This window comes from Scyliorhinus torazame, chromosome 6 (assembly GCF_047496885.1).
Source record: "Scyliorhinus torazame isolate Kashiwa2021f chromosome 6, sScyTor2.1, whole genome shotgun sequence".
NCBI lineage: Eukaryota > Metazoa > Chordata > Chondrichthyes > Carcharhiniformes > Scyliorhinidae > Scyliorhinus > Scyliorhinus torazame.
This window is the reverse complement of record NC_092712.1, coordinates 28578712-28593187: the sequence shown is the minus strand read 5'-3', so window position 1 is coordinate 28593187 and position 14476 is coordinate 28578712. Positions and strand designations below refer to the sequence as shown.

At 47.1% G+C, this 14476-nt stretch overlaps 1 protein-coding gene across 1 annotated transcript in view; it reads right to left on the bottom strand.

Annotated features, from left to right (window-relative positions):
* The window catches only part of LOC140425678 (CTD small phosphatase-like protein), a 180105-nt gene that overhangs the window by 93386 nt on the left and 72243 nt on the right, over positions 1-14476 (bottom strand). Inside the window, exon 4 of the mRNA XM_072510174.1 lies at positions 6124-6281. Coding sequence (XP_072366275.1) covers positions 6124-6281 — 158 coding nt within the window. The remainder of the gene's footprint in view (positions 1-6123; positions 6282-14476) is intronic.

Genomic DNA, 14476 nt, shown 5'->3' with positions numbered 1-14476 from the left:
TCCATGAAGGTTTTATTTAAAATCTTTTTTTAAACCTCTACTTTTTATTCCTTTGTTCCTTTTTACTGCTCTTTCCACCTGATTTAAATTTTTCCTTTCTTTTAATTTAACACTACCTTGTACCTCAGTTTAACTACATAAAAGTGGAGCCTTTGCACTTTTGTGTTTTGCAATGGTTATATGCCGCACAAATACTTTTCTGAATATTCACCACCAAGTTCAGAGTTACCCATTAATAAGTTTAGTCCATCTTACTGCAATCAATTCATTTCTTGTCCTTTCAAAGGCTGCCCTTAAATTTAATACTTTCGGATTCCCTCTTCTCACTCTCAAACCTAATAATACAATTATATAATGGTCACTACGCTCAAGATGCTCTTTTATAATAATCTTTACTATAGTGTCACAAGTAGGCTTACATTAACGCTGCAATGAAGTTACTGTGAAAATCCCCGGGTCGCCACACTCCGGCGCCTGTTTGGGTACACAGACATGGGGAGAACGTGCAGACTGCACACTGACAGTGACCCAAGCTGAGAATCGAACCCGGGTCTCTGGCGCTGTGAAGCAACAGTGCTAACCGCTGTGCTACCGTACCGTCCTTACTGTCAGACTAATTCTGGTTTGTTAATCAGCACTAAATCTATTATGGCCTCCTCCCTTGTTGATTCTAAAGCATATTGCCCCAGTAAACTGTCCTGAAACCATTATAGAAAAATTGCCGTTACTACTCAAGCTGTACTGCTTCTCCCAGTTTATGTGATACTTAGAAATTCTCATTATAACCATGTTTGTTTTCCTACTTGCCTCCCTGAGCTCCATGTTTAAATATCAGTGCTGTCGGGAGTTCTGCAGGCAACCCGTTAAGTGCTGTTTTCTGGGGGAATTGGTGCTGCCATTGGCCTTACTGCCTCTGAGCCTAGAAGAGGTAGAAGTAGATTTTCCTTCAGTGTTCGTGATTGCTACCTGGTGACACAGGGTTGGAGAATGCGTGCCAGTCAACTTCCATGATGAACCAGGTACAGCTGAGCTGTGATGCTGCTCACAGCCAAATTGCCCACTAACAATTCAAATTGACACAAGAGTTTGGAGAGCTGACAGAAATGGTTGAACCAAATTCCAGTGTAATGTCCTGTTTTCAAAGTTAAGAGTAAAGAAAATTGGGAAAACAGAAAACAAATAGTTTATAACTGAAAGAAATTGAGCCACATGGCATATTGCTTTGTCAGGTGAGCATTAGGGGCTCTGGAATACACATTTAAAGCCCACCCCACCCCGTGCATGGCGGCGCAGTGGTTAGCACTGCTGCCTCATGGCAGCAAGGACCTGGGTTCGATCCCGGCCCCGGGTCACTGTCCGTGTCGAATTTGCACATTCACCCCGGGTCTGTGTGGGTCTCATCCCCACAACTCAAAAGATGTGCAGGGTAGGTGGATTGGCCATGCTAAATTGCTCCTTAATTGGAAATTTAAAAATAAATTATAAGGATTATAAAAGTGCAGGAACACATCCGAACAGCAACGGGCCAATTGTACAGTAGTGCTCCATTCCCCCGGTGAGTTGGAGATACAATCCCAAGAGTCTATTCCCTTCTAATCTCTTCAAATAGTCCTCCCCACATCGGGACATTACTCAAATCACAGCACAAAATTAATTTTTGGAAATGTCAATGTTAGTTTTGCTCCCCTTACATTAGTCACTGTGACACTTGTTGCCTCATGACATCTCAGCTTTCTCGCGGAGAACAAATGGCCAGGAAATTTAGATGGGGTACTGGAGTACTCGGTTCAGGAGCAAGAACATTAGGTTGTCTAAAAGATTTATTCCAGTGTTCTCTCTTAAAAGAGCTCCAGGCAGAAATAAAGTAGGAGTAATACATCTTTTTCATTTCTGCCACTGTTGGAATCACATTGTTAATCATGATGTGGAGATGCCGGTGTTGGACTGGGGTGGGCACAGTAAGAAGTCTGATAACACCAGGTTAAAGTCCAACAGGTTTGTTTCGAATCACTAGCTTTCGGAGCGCTGCTCCTTCCTCAGGTGAATCCTATTGTTAATCATAGGAATGTAGGAGCAGGAGTAAGCCAATCAGCCCATTGAGGCTACTCCACCATTCAATACGATCATGGCTGATCAGACATTTCAGTGCCTTTTTCCTACATTACCTCATATCCCTTTATGTTATTAGTATTTAGAAACCTACAATTCCTGCTTTAAACATACTCAATTTAGCCCTCCGAGGTGGAGAATTTCAACAATTCACAACACTGTGTAAAAAGATTCTCTCCGACTCAGCCCCAAATGGCTTCCGCCTTATTTTGAAATTGCCCCCCCCCTGGTTCTAGACTCCTCAACCAGAGGAAACATCTTACCTGCAGTACCCTGCTAATCCCTTTAACTATTTTATAGATTTCAATGTGATCACCTTTCATTCTTCTACGCCCTAGAGAATACAAGCCCAGTTTCCCCAATCTCTCTTCATAGGACAATCCCTCCATCCCTGGGACAAGTCTGGTGAACCTTGTGTTGTACTCCATCTGTGGCAACTGTATCCTCCCTGAGGTAAGGGGGCCAAAACTGCACACAGTAATGTTCATATAAAAAAGTTAAAATTTGGTAACGGTTTCAGTCACAGACAAGAGTGAGGAAAATATATATATTTTAAATTATGCATTTAAATGGATATAGGGAATGCCAACAGGCCAACAGTAATAAATGGGTCTGAAATGGCAACATAGAAAATTGAAGAATTTATCTTCAGTCTAGTCTTGCTTACGAACAAAGCTTTTAGTTACCTTCTTAATTATTAAAGATTTTGCAGCATAGCCTGGGGAAGGAGTTAAATTAGTCACTGCGTCCTTCAGTTTATAGTACAGTGGGTTTGGTCCACAAGGATTAGACTACAAGATAGTGGGATTTTAAAAACAGTATCTTGAAACCGAATGCATTAACAACACTGCATGTTTCTCGGTTCATAGCAGACAGAACTACTGGCTTTCTTGGACACATTTCACCACTTAAAACTAAATGTCATTGCAAGACGCATCTTTGCCTCACATCAGTTTGTTGATATGCTGTCCAGGAAATAACATACATGGTCTCTTTTTAGTTTCTAATCATCATCCAGGTATAGTCCATACACTGAATTTTGCCTCACTCACAGCAAACTACATTCTCTAAATCAGTGGCTAGTTAGCAGAACAAAAACTAACGAGCCTCTCTAGAGCACTTAACAAAGGATTAGAACAGATAGCATTAGGAATTAGCATTTTCTATCCTGTAATGACATTGTTTAAACTACATAAATCAGGCCAGCAGGGATCAGTCTGTTAGAACCTATGCACCATGGTTACAAATCAGATCAGCCATGATCTCATTGAATGATGATGCAGGCTCGAAGGACCAAGTGGCCTACTCCAGCTCCTAATTTGTATGTTAATGTACAACATTACCGATGGCGGCACAATAGCACAGTGGTTAGCACTGTTGCTTCCCAGCACCAGGGTCCCAGGTTCGATTCCCGGCTTGGGTCACTGTCTGTGCGGACTCTGCACGTTCTCCCCATGTCTGCGTGGGTTTCCTCCCAGTTCTCCGGTTTTCTCCCACAGGTCCCAAAAGACGTGCTTATTAGATGATTTGGACATTCTGAATTCTCCCTCTGTGTACCCGAACAGGTGCCGGAATGTGGTGACTAGGGGCTTTTCACAGTAACTTCATTGCAGTGCCTACTTGTGGCAATAAAGATTATATGATATCTTAGATCTTCATTCATGCCAAACCCCTCCTTCCACTTTTCCCACTGACCATCAGTTTATGTTCCATTACTAACCACCCATCTGCCTACCTGTTGGTTCCTTACAGAAAATTTCATATTGGACAACCCACTGAGGCTAAAATAGTGAGCTGACAACATTTTGGTATATTAAAAGGTTTGCAATGGACACTTCAGTCACTTTGATCTGGGCTCCAACCTTACTGGGGATTACGGAAAAATTGTTCAATTCAAGTGTAGCAAAACTACCCTGCTTCTCAATTCTATCCCTCTCGAAAAGAAGTCTGGAGCTTGGCTGGCTTTGTTATTTTAAAACGGCTTTGTTAAGCTGTGGCACAACCTTTGGTGATACTAACCTGGGGCGCAACGTTTAAAATAGCATTAATGCTTAATTTAGATGAAGCTTAATATTTTCAAAAGGATTCAGTGTCGGCGGAGAATTTCTTAACACATTTTACAGAAGGTTTGCTGCAACCATTCAGGTATAAGAGGAAACATGGTTGATTCACAGGCAGCAAATAATTGTTGCAAGTGGTTGGGTTAAATGCTGGATCATCATCTATACATAGATTGTTTTCTTTCGGGGATAGGGAGCACAGTCTTAAAATATGCAAATAACGCAGACGTTGGGGCAAACAGTGGAAAATCAGGAATTCAAATGAATGTGTAGAAAGGTGAGGTACTATATCGTGGAAGGGGAAAGCAGTGTTCACCAAAATGATGCCAGGCTGGTAAATGAAAATGAACCAGGCATTCAAAATAAATACGAATGAGTGCAAAGGAAGGTAGACATAAATTGCAGATTCCCTCAATGAATCACTCCCTTTTACGGTAATCAGTGTTTATCCACGCAAACATAAAGTCAAGCAAAACCAAAGTCCAAAGGAAACAAGATTTCTCCCAAGACTCTATTTAAGATCTCTCCCAGTTTCCTCCCATTTATCCGAGCTGACGAATCCGAGCCTTTGACGGGCAGCACGGTAGGTTCGATTCCAGCTTGGGTCACTGTCTGTGCGGAGTCTGCACATTCTCCCCGTGTGTGCGTGAGTTTCCTCCGGGTGCTCCGGTTTCCTCCCACAGTCCAAAGATGTGCAGGTTAGGTGGATGGGCCATGCTAAAATTGCCCTTAGGTTAGATGGGGTTACAGGGATGGGGTGGAGGTGTGGACTTGAGTGGGGTGCTCTTTCCAAGAGCCGGTGAAGACTCGATGGGCCGAATGGCCTCCTTCTGCACTGTAAATTCTATGATTCTTTGACTTAAGGCAATTTTAAATGTCTGCAGCTATGTCTGGTGGCAAGGTCTTACTTAGCAGGGCATTCCACTCGAGGCAAAAAAAGAAACACCAAATGAGAGTCTCCTCACCCTCAGTCCAAACTTTATTTAGACCTTTAGTAAATGCACAGACCAGAATTTCAATGCAGGAAATCCATAAATCTGTATTTGCACACAAAAAATGTGCTGTTTGGGACTACTGATTTGAGCTGAGAATAGCTTTTTTTCTAAAAATGAAATGAGTTTATTCTACAGCAAAGATTCATAAACAAGCGTATTGTTATTCCCTGCAGTGTGAACTTCCAAAACGACACTTCAGAAAAGTTTGGAGCTGTGCAACAAAAAGCTTTACTGGAGGCTTGAACACTAACTTAAAATGTCTGAACGTGCTCCAAGATTTAAAAGGTAGGAGCAGTTTGCACCTTTGCCAAAAATACTTTAGGGCCCCATCTGTAATCCCGTCTCTAAATATGCAAAGTCTTCATTATTGGAATCCTTTGTGAGAAAGCCAAGTGCTTTAAGTAGTCAATTAGTCATGAAATAGCGTCAGAACAGAGACATTCTGAAAGGTACTTCAACCTGCTGCCAAACATCTCAACAAATCTATTACCAAAATGTCTGCAACTTTCAGTTTAAGGATGGAAATAAATGAAATGAAAAATGAAAATCGCGTAACGTCACAAGTAGGCTTCAAATGAAGTTCCTGTGAAAAGCCCCTAGTCGCCACATTCCGGCGCCTGTTCGGGAAGGCTGAATTGAACCGTGCTGCTGGCCTGCTTCAAAAGCCAGCTATTTAGCCCTGTGCTAAACCAGCCCCTATACCGGCGTATTTTTAAATTGTGAAGCAAGTAGCTGATAATACTTGGTTCTGGCCAGGAGCAGCATCATTGCACTCATGAGTAAAAGTTCCTGATCTGAATCCATTCTGACTGACAACTGATTTCTTAATGGAGCAGATTAGTATTTTGTCTACTTTGGGAATTACTCGGTAGCAACGGAAAGAATAAGTTGTCACCCCAGATGCATCCGGAAATTCCGTCACCAAATGCTTGATCAATAAAAACAGAGGGAAAACGCACCTTGCCAATCGACCCATTCTCCTCCACAGTGGTGATCTGAGCATTGCTGTTGCTGTTGCAGGTCGTCGAATCCACATTGTAGTCTCGAAAGCAACATAGGAACGAGTTGAAAAAGCTCCGACTCCTCTGTTTCTTCAAGCTGACGCTGCTCTGAGAAACTGAAAGAGAGAATGCGATTTTAAAAATTAGCTGAAGAAAATAGCTGGCATCATTTTTGCCACAGTTTAGGGGCTTGCTTATCAGCACAGAGGATTGCTTATCTCGGATGCTTCAATTCCCTCCATTCAATCTATCTCCTTTCCCTTGCCTTGCCCCTTGAGTAGATCTCTTTAAGATTTTTGAGAAGTTAAGGAAGTTTAGTTAGTCTTATTGTGAAGAGAGTTTTCAATTTGAAGATTTACTAACAAAACTGATCCAGTCATACTGTTCATTATGGCGAAGGGTTCAAATATCAGATGAGTTCTGAGAAAATCAAGCCAGATAAAATCTTTAGCCTACAAGGCAGACCTGAATAGGTTAGCAAGAATGTGCACGGTCTGTGGGTTCAATTGACAATTACATGGTTCTGGGAGGCATTGTGATGGACAATCACAGGATAGGTGCAGTTGATTTAAGAAAAAATCACCAGAGGTTGCAGGAGGCAGATATTTGGCCCATTGCGCCTGTGCTGGTTCTTTGAAAGAGCTGTCCAATTAGTCCCATTACCCTGCTCCTTCTCCTTAGCTGTTCTTCTTTTTGTATGTATCGAATTCCCTTTTAAAAGTTTCACTTTATAATCAATTTCCATTTCTTCCAGGCAGTGCATTCCAGATCATCATTCGATACTCATTCTATAAAAATGTTTTTCCTCAAGTTGCCTCTGGTTCTTGTGCCAATTATCATAGATTTGTGTTCTCTGGTTACCGGTAACAGTTTCTCTTTAGTTACTCCATCAAAACTCTTCATTATTTTGAATGCTCCTATAAAATCTCCTGTCTCTGCCTCCAAGGAGAACAACACCAATTTCTCCAGTCTCTTCACGTAACTGAAGTATCTCACTCCGAGAATAAGATTGATGTTCTGGCTTGCAAAGGAAGCCTGTTTTATTTCAATTCAGGTATCCAAGAGAGTGTCCTACTGTGAACAACACAATCTTTTTTTTTTTTTAAAGGGGGCAATTTAGCATGGCCAATCCACCTGTCCTGCACATCTTTGGGTTGTAGGGGTGAGACCCACGCAGGCACGGGAAGAATGTGCAAACTCCACACGGACAGTGACCCGGGGCCGGGATCGAACCCAGGTCCTCGGCTCCATGAGGCAACAGTGCTAACCAGTGTGACACCGTGCTGCTCCTTGAACTGCCTGATCTTGATCAACATGCGCTTTGTTGCAAATGTTTCATGGTAAAAGAATGATGAAGGGACCAACTGTATAGTAGCCAAATTTGATGACGATACAGAGATAGGGAGGAAAGCAAGTTGTGAGAAGGACATCTCCTATCTAAAACTTGCAGGCTTTTTTTTTATAAAGAGAGTGGTCAAAAATTTGCAAGATGGAGTATAATGTGGGAAAACGTGAGGTTGTCCAGTGGGAAGAATAAAAAAAAAAGAGAACTGTATTTAAATTGAAAATTGAAAATGACTGCAAAATGCTCAGGTATTCTTATACATGAATCACAAAACGTTAATATGCAGATACTGCGAGTAATTAAGAAGGTAAATGGAATGCTGGCCTTTATTGCAAGGGGGTTGGGGTATACAAGTAGGGAGGTCTTGCTACAACTGTACAGGACATTGACAAGACCGTGATTAGAGGACTGCATACAATTTTGTTTTTCTTATTTGCATTGGAGGGGGTTCAGAAAAGGGACACTAGAGCGATTCCTGGGATCAAAGAATTATCTTATGGGGAAAGGTTGAGCAGGTTGGGACTATAAAGAATGAGAAATTATCTCACTGAAACATAAGATTCTGAGGGCATTTGACAGAGTAGGTGCAGAGAGGATGCTTCTCCTCCTGGGGATTCTATAACTAGGGGACACAGTTTCAAAAGAAGTCGTTACCAATTTATGATGGAGATGAGGAAGAATTTCTTCTCTCGTAACCTCTGCAAGTCATTACTCTTCGGAATTCTCTTCCTCAGAGAACAGTGGAGGCTGGGCCATTGAATATATTCAAGTCTGACTGAGATAGCTTTCTGACAGACAAGACAGTCAAGGGTGATTGGGTCAGGCACGGAAGTGAAGTTAAAGGCACAATCAGATGAGCCATGATCTAACGGAATGGTGGAACAGGCTCGAGCAGCTACTGCTATTTATGTTCTTATGTTCTATAACTGTGCGCAGTACACCAAATGTAGTCGAATCAATTTCTACACAAGTTTCTTTCTGAATGACTCAAGACTAACATCTTGTGGGCAGCACGGCGGCGCAGTGGTTAGCACCGCTGCATCATGGCGCTGAGGTCCCAGGTTCAATCCCAGTACTGGGTCACTGTCCGTGTGGAGTTTGCACATTCTCCCCGTGTTGGTGTGGGTTTCGCCCCACAACCCTAAGATGTGCAGGGTAGGTGGATTAGCCATGCTAAATTGCCCCTTAATTGGGAAAAATGAATTGGGTACTCTAAATTTATTTTTTTAAAGACTAATATCTTGGCTGGAATTCTCCCACAAAAATAACTAAGTGCTAGATTTTTCGGCCGTGCCTGCCGCAAGATTGGCACGGATGGGATGGGAACCATGTAAAGGTCTGTTGATCTCGTGCAGGAATTTCCTAGTCGCCGGAAAATCCTGCCCCAAGTTCCATTTCAGGCGGTAAAACGGGGGATAACGCCGCCAACTGTTCCGGCACGATTCCCATCGCAATCCACCTACATGCAAGTCATTTTTTGGAGCTTGGGAGAGAGTCCTGCTGGGAAAGAGATATGCAGAGCCTAAATACGCCGGCCAGGCCAGCTCCTCGGCAATCGGTACGGCCTTTTTAAAGGGTGCCCTGATCTCCAAACAACCTTACAGTCCCCCATTCCACCCCTTTCCCCTCCCCCCACAAGTCACCGACACCCCACTATGGGGTCACTGAAGATCCCTCGTGGCGTGGTCATCACATCTGATCTCCGTTGATGGAGATCAGTAGTGCTTCCCACCGCCCTCATGCTGCGCCAGCAGGGGTGGTGAATTCTGGAGTCTCCGACTAAAATCCGGAAATGCATATTTAAATAGGTTTAAATACTCATTTAAATATGTAAGTAGGGTTCCCGCCCTCAATTGCGTGCCAAGGGCCAGGAGCATCATTCTCCGTTTGGTAAGAACCCTACTTAAGGGGCTCTCCCACTATTCTCCGGGATTAGCGGGAGGTGAGCCGGACACAACACGAAGGGAGAATCGCACCCACCCCTTTTCTTTCCCCAAACCAGTAACTACAATCCCTTCCAAGAGACCCCACATGATGCTCACTAATTTTCCAAAATTCAATGCAGCGGCCACTACCCCAATAAAGCAGATCAGGCTTGACACCACACAGCCAACACTGCAAGGGTTAGTCAGGACACAGTAGCAGCAGATAGTGCCCATTCTGGTACATTTCTACAGTAATTTGCAACGCTTTGAACAAGTAGTGCTGTAAAGTGTACCTCCTCCCTGGTATGAGACTAACCATTTCTCAATCAGTGTAGGTAGGAATACAGAAACAGAAGTAGGCCATTAGGTAAGGAAAAGAGAAATTGGAGGAAAGACAGTGCAACTATTTTCTACACTGTGAAGCTGCGCCTTCTCATGTAGCTCTTCACCAAAATTTCAGCAGAACCACTGGGTTTGCTAAATATACAAGACTAATCCCATACCTATACTGTGCTCCTGCTTTTGTAATTATGGTACAGGGTGAGCAACTCTAGAGCTCAAACCCTTCATGGCAATATCTGAACATGAATGCAGCAAATCCAGGCTGGCACCAGAGAAATAATCAGAGAATTATAGAATTACAGTGCAGAAGGAGGCCATTCTGCACCGGCCCTTGGAAATAGCACCCTACCCTCGTAAACTGCCAGATTGTCAGAGAAACTCATCGGTTTACAAACGAATCCTAGAACCAGTCTGGTCAGTCGTGTGTTCGGAGTTTGATTCAAATCATCTCCGGGGAAAAGCAAGCAATAAGTTACCAACTCGACAGTTGTGCCCACATTCCAAGAGAGTAAAATGGAAACCCATAAAACTCTGAGCGAGTTATTTCTCAGCTGTGACCTGCCAAAATTGGGACGGTGTGCAGCCGGAAAATCCCGCGAGAGGCCTCGTCTGGAATTCTCGATGGTCACTACACCCCACGAGATCTAATGCAATCTCAGGAGACGTTACGATCTGGATCCTGCCCACAAGGGGCAGTATCTATATTTGCATAGTTAAGTGTGCAGTTAAGCTCACTTAACCATGTCTACGCCAGAACTAACCAGACGTAGACATCAGCGTTGCCGAGGAGTCCCCAGCCCAGTGCCATTTAGCACTGGTTTCCAAACAGGGACCAGGCGGAACAGCACTTGGGGGGGGTTCCCAGGTGATCGGAGGCCCCAGGTGGCTGACCGCTGGACAGGTTGGCACCCTGGCACTGTTGATGGCACCTGGGCACTATCACCTTGCCAGCCTGGCAGGGGCATTGCCAGGGTGCCAGTGCCAAGATGCCCCGGTGGCATTTTGCCTGTGCTGGGGATTAGGCCTTGGGATGCCCTGCCCCTATGAGGTGGGGTGCTTGGGGCTCGAGGACCCCTCAATGGGGAAGTTTGGGCGGGGGGGGGGGGGGGGGGGGGGGGGGTAGGCGAATGATCGCCAAACGGAGCTCCTCAGTGCAGGAATCGGGAGCCCTGCCGATACCCCCAAAAAATAATAGAATGCCGTTCAATAACAGGGTCATTCCCAATGCTTTTAGTGCCGGGAAGGACCTCACTAAACCCACCCAAATCTGCAGCTTGTCAAAATGGTAATTATACTGGTCTGCTGTACCCATTATTTAAATGCAGGAGGTGTGGAATATAGAAATGGCTCTCCCTTGTTTATGTTGGGTTATTTAGCCACCCTACATCTACGTCATTTAGGACTGAGCTAGGTGCACTGCCTATTAAATAGCACAGTACGAAGTCTTACAACACCAGGTTAAAGTCCAACAGGTTTGTTTCGATGTCACTAGCTTTCGGAGCGCTGCTTATTAAATAGCAAGTTGACCTGGGATGTAAATAATCAATGTTGAACCATCAGGCTGACACACACGAGAGATTTTATAATTGTAGCAAGCCTTCAAGAGCTATTGATTGTGGTGCCTGTCTCATCAGGCAATGAACTCCACTGAATAGGCTTCAAGCTCCTGACTCAGGAATCCACAAGACCACCCGGTCACCTGTAAATAAAACTACGTTTGATGACAGATCTTTTGCCACAATACATGGTTCATGGTGGAATTCCCTGGCTAATCATAGAATTTACAGTACGAAGTCTTACAACACCAGGTTAAAGTCCAACAGGTTTGTTTCGATGTAACTAGCTTTCGGAGCGCCTTCAAACAACCGCGCAACCTCAAACGAACCATTGTTTGCAGCAAACTACCCAGTCTTCAGAACAGTGACCACGACACCACACAACCCTGCCATGGCAATCTCTGCAAGACGTGCCAGATCATTGACATGGATACCACTATTACACGTGAGAACACCACCCACCAGGTACGCGGTACGTACTCGTGCGACTCGGCCAACGTTGTCTACCTCATACGCTGCAGGAAAGGATGTCCCGAAGCGTGGTACATTGGCGAGACCATGCAGACACTGCAACAACGAATGAACGGACATCGCGCAACAATCACCAGGCAGGAATGTTCCCTTCCAGTCGGAGAACACTTCAGCAGTCAAGGGCATTCAGCCTCTGATCTCCGGGTAAGCGTTCTCCAAGGCGGCCTTCAGGACGCGCAACAGCGCAGAATCGCCGAGCAGAAACTTATAGCCAAGTTCCGCACACATGAGTGCGGCCTCAACCGGGACCTGGGATTCATGTCACATTACATTCATCCCCCACCATCTGGCCTGCGAAATCCTACCAACTGTCCTGGCTTGATGTAATTCACACCTCTTTAACCTGGGGTTACCCCATCTCTGGATCTGTAAAGATTTAATCACCTGCTAATGGTCGCATTCCAAGCATTGTTTGGCATCTTTGAATCTGTCTATATATGTGTTTCTGGAACAGACCTCTTCATTCACCTGAGGAAGGAGCAGCGCTCCGAAAGCTAGTTACATCGAAACAAACCTGTTGGACTTTAACCTGGTGTTGTAAGACTTCGTACTGTGCTCACCCCAGTCCAACGCCGGCATCTCCACATCATAGAATTTACAGTGCAGAAGGAGGCTATTCGGCCCATCGAGTCGGCTCCAGCTACTTAAGCCACGCCTCCACCTTATCCCCGTAACCCAGTAATCCCACCTAACCTTTTTGGACGCTAAGGGCAATTTATCACGGCCAATCCACCGAACCTGCACATCTTTGGACTGCGGGAGGAAACCGAAGCACCCGGAGGAAACCCACGCAGACACGGAGAGAAAGTGCAGACTCCGCACAGACAGTGACCCAGCGGGGAATCGAATCACGTTCCCTGGCGCTGTGAAGCAACAGTGCTAACCACTGTGCTAACTTGCCATCCTGAGCAATATCTTATTTTCACCTGAATTGGATAAAAAGGAAAAGAAGCATTGACACTACTAGAATCCTACAACGATACAGAACAGGAGGGGCAGCACAGTGGCAAGCACAGCTGTATCACAGCGCCAGGGGGCCTGGTACAATTCCGATCTTGGGTGACTATGTGTGTGGAGTTTGTACTTTCTTCCCGTGTCCGGGCGAGTTTCCTCCGGATGCTCCGGTTTCCACCTACAGTCCAATGGTTCGGTGGATTGGTCATGCAAAATTGCCCCTTAATTCCAAAAATTGAATTAGGTACTCTAAACTTATAAAAACAAACATAAAACATAAAAACAAATTGTCCCATAGCGGGAGTAGTGGCGGTGAGGTAGAGCGTGACGGTGAGGTGGAACGGTGGCGGTGAGGTGGAGCAGGGGCGGTGAGGTGGAGCGGTGGCGGTGAGGTGGAGCGGTGGCGGTGAGGTGGAGCGGTGGCGGTGAGGTGGAGCGGTGGCGGTGAGGTGGAGCGGTGGCGGTGAGGTGGAGCGGTGGCGGTGAAGCGGTGGCGGTGAGGTACAGCGGTGGCGGTGAGGTACAGCGGTGGCGGTGAGGTACAGCGGTGGCGGTGAAGCGGTGGCGGTGAGGTACAGCGGTGGCGGTGAGGTACAGCGGTGGCGGTGAGGTGGAGCGGTGGCGGTGAGGTGGAGCGGTGGTGGTGGTTAGGTGGAGCGATGGCGGTGAGGTGGAGCGGTGGCGGTGAGGTGGAGCGGTGGCGGTGAGGTGGAGCGATGGCGGTGAGGTGGAGCGGTGGCGGTGAGGTGGAGCGGTGGCGGTGAGGTGGAGCGGTGGCGGTGAGGTGGAGCGGTGGCGGTGAGGTGGAGCGGTGGCGGTGAGGTGGAGCGGTGGCGGTGAGGTGGAGCGGTGGCGGTGAGGTGGAGCGGTGGCGGTGAGGTGGAGCGGTGGCGGTGAGGTGGAGCGGTGGCGGTGAGGTGGAGCGGTGGCGGTGAGGTGGAGCGGTGGCGGTGAGGTACAGCGGTGGCGGTGAGGTGGAGCGGTGGCGGTGAGGTGGAGCGGTGGCTGTGAGGTACAGCGGTGGCGGTGAGGTGGAGCGGTGGCGGTGAGGTGGAGCGGTGGCGGTGAGGTACAGCGGTGGCGGTGAGGTGGAGCGGTGGCGGTGAGGTGGAGCGGTGGCGGTGAAGCGGTGGCGGTGAGGTACAGCGGTGGCGGTGAGGTACAGCGGTGGCGGTGAGGTGGAGCGGTGGCGGTGAGGTGGAGCGGTGGTGGTGGTTAGGTGGAGCGATGGCGGTGAGGTGGAGCGGTGGCGGTGAGGTGGAGCGGTGGCGGTGAGGTGGAGCGGTGGCGGTGAGGTGGAGCGGTGGCGGTGAGGTGGAGCGGTGGCGGTGAGGTGGAGCGGTGGCGGTGAGGTGGAGCGGTGGCGGTGAGGTGGAGCGGTGGCGGTGAGGTGGAGCGGTGGCGGTGAGGTACAGCGGTGGCGGTGAGGTGGAGCGGTGGCTGTGAGGTACAGCGGTGGCGGTGAGGTGGAGCGGTGGCGGTGAGGTGGAGCGGTGGCGGTGAGGTACAGCGGTGGCGGTGAGGTGGAGCGGTGGCGGTGAGGTGGAGCGGTGGCGGTGAGGTGGAGCGGTGGCGGTGAGGTGGAGCGGTGGCGGTGAGGTGGAGCGGTGGCGGTGAGGTGGAGCGGTGGCGGTGAGGTGGAGCGGTGGCGGTGAGGT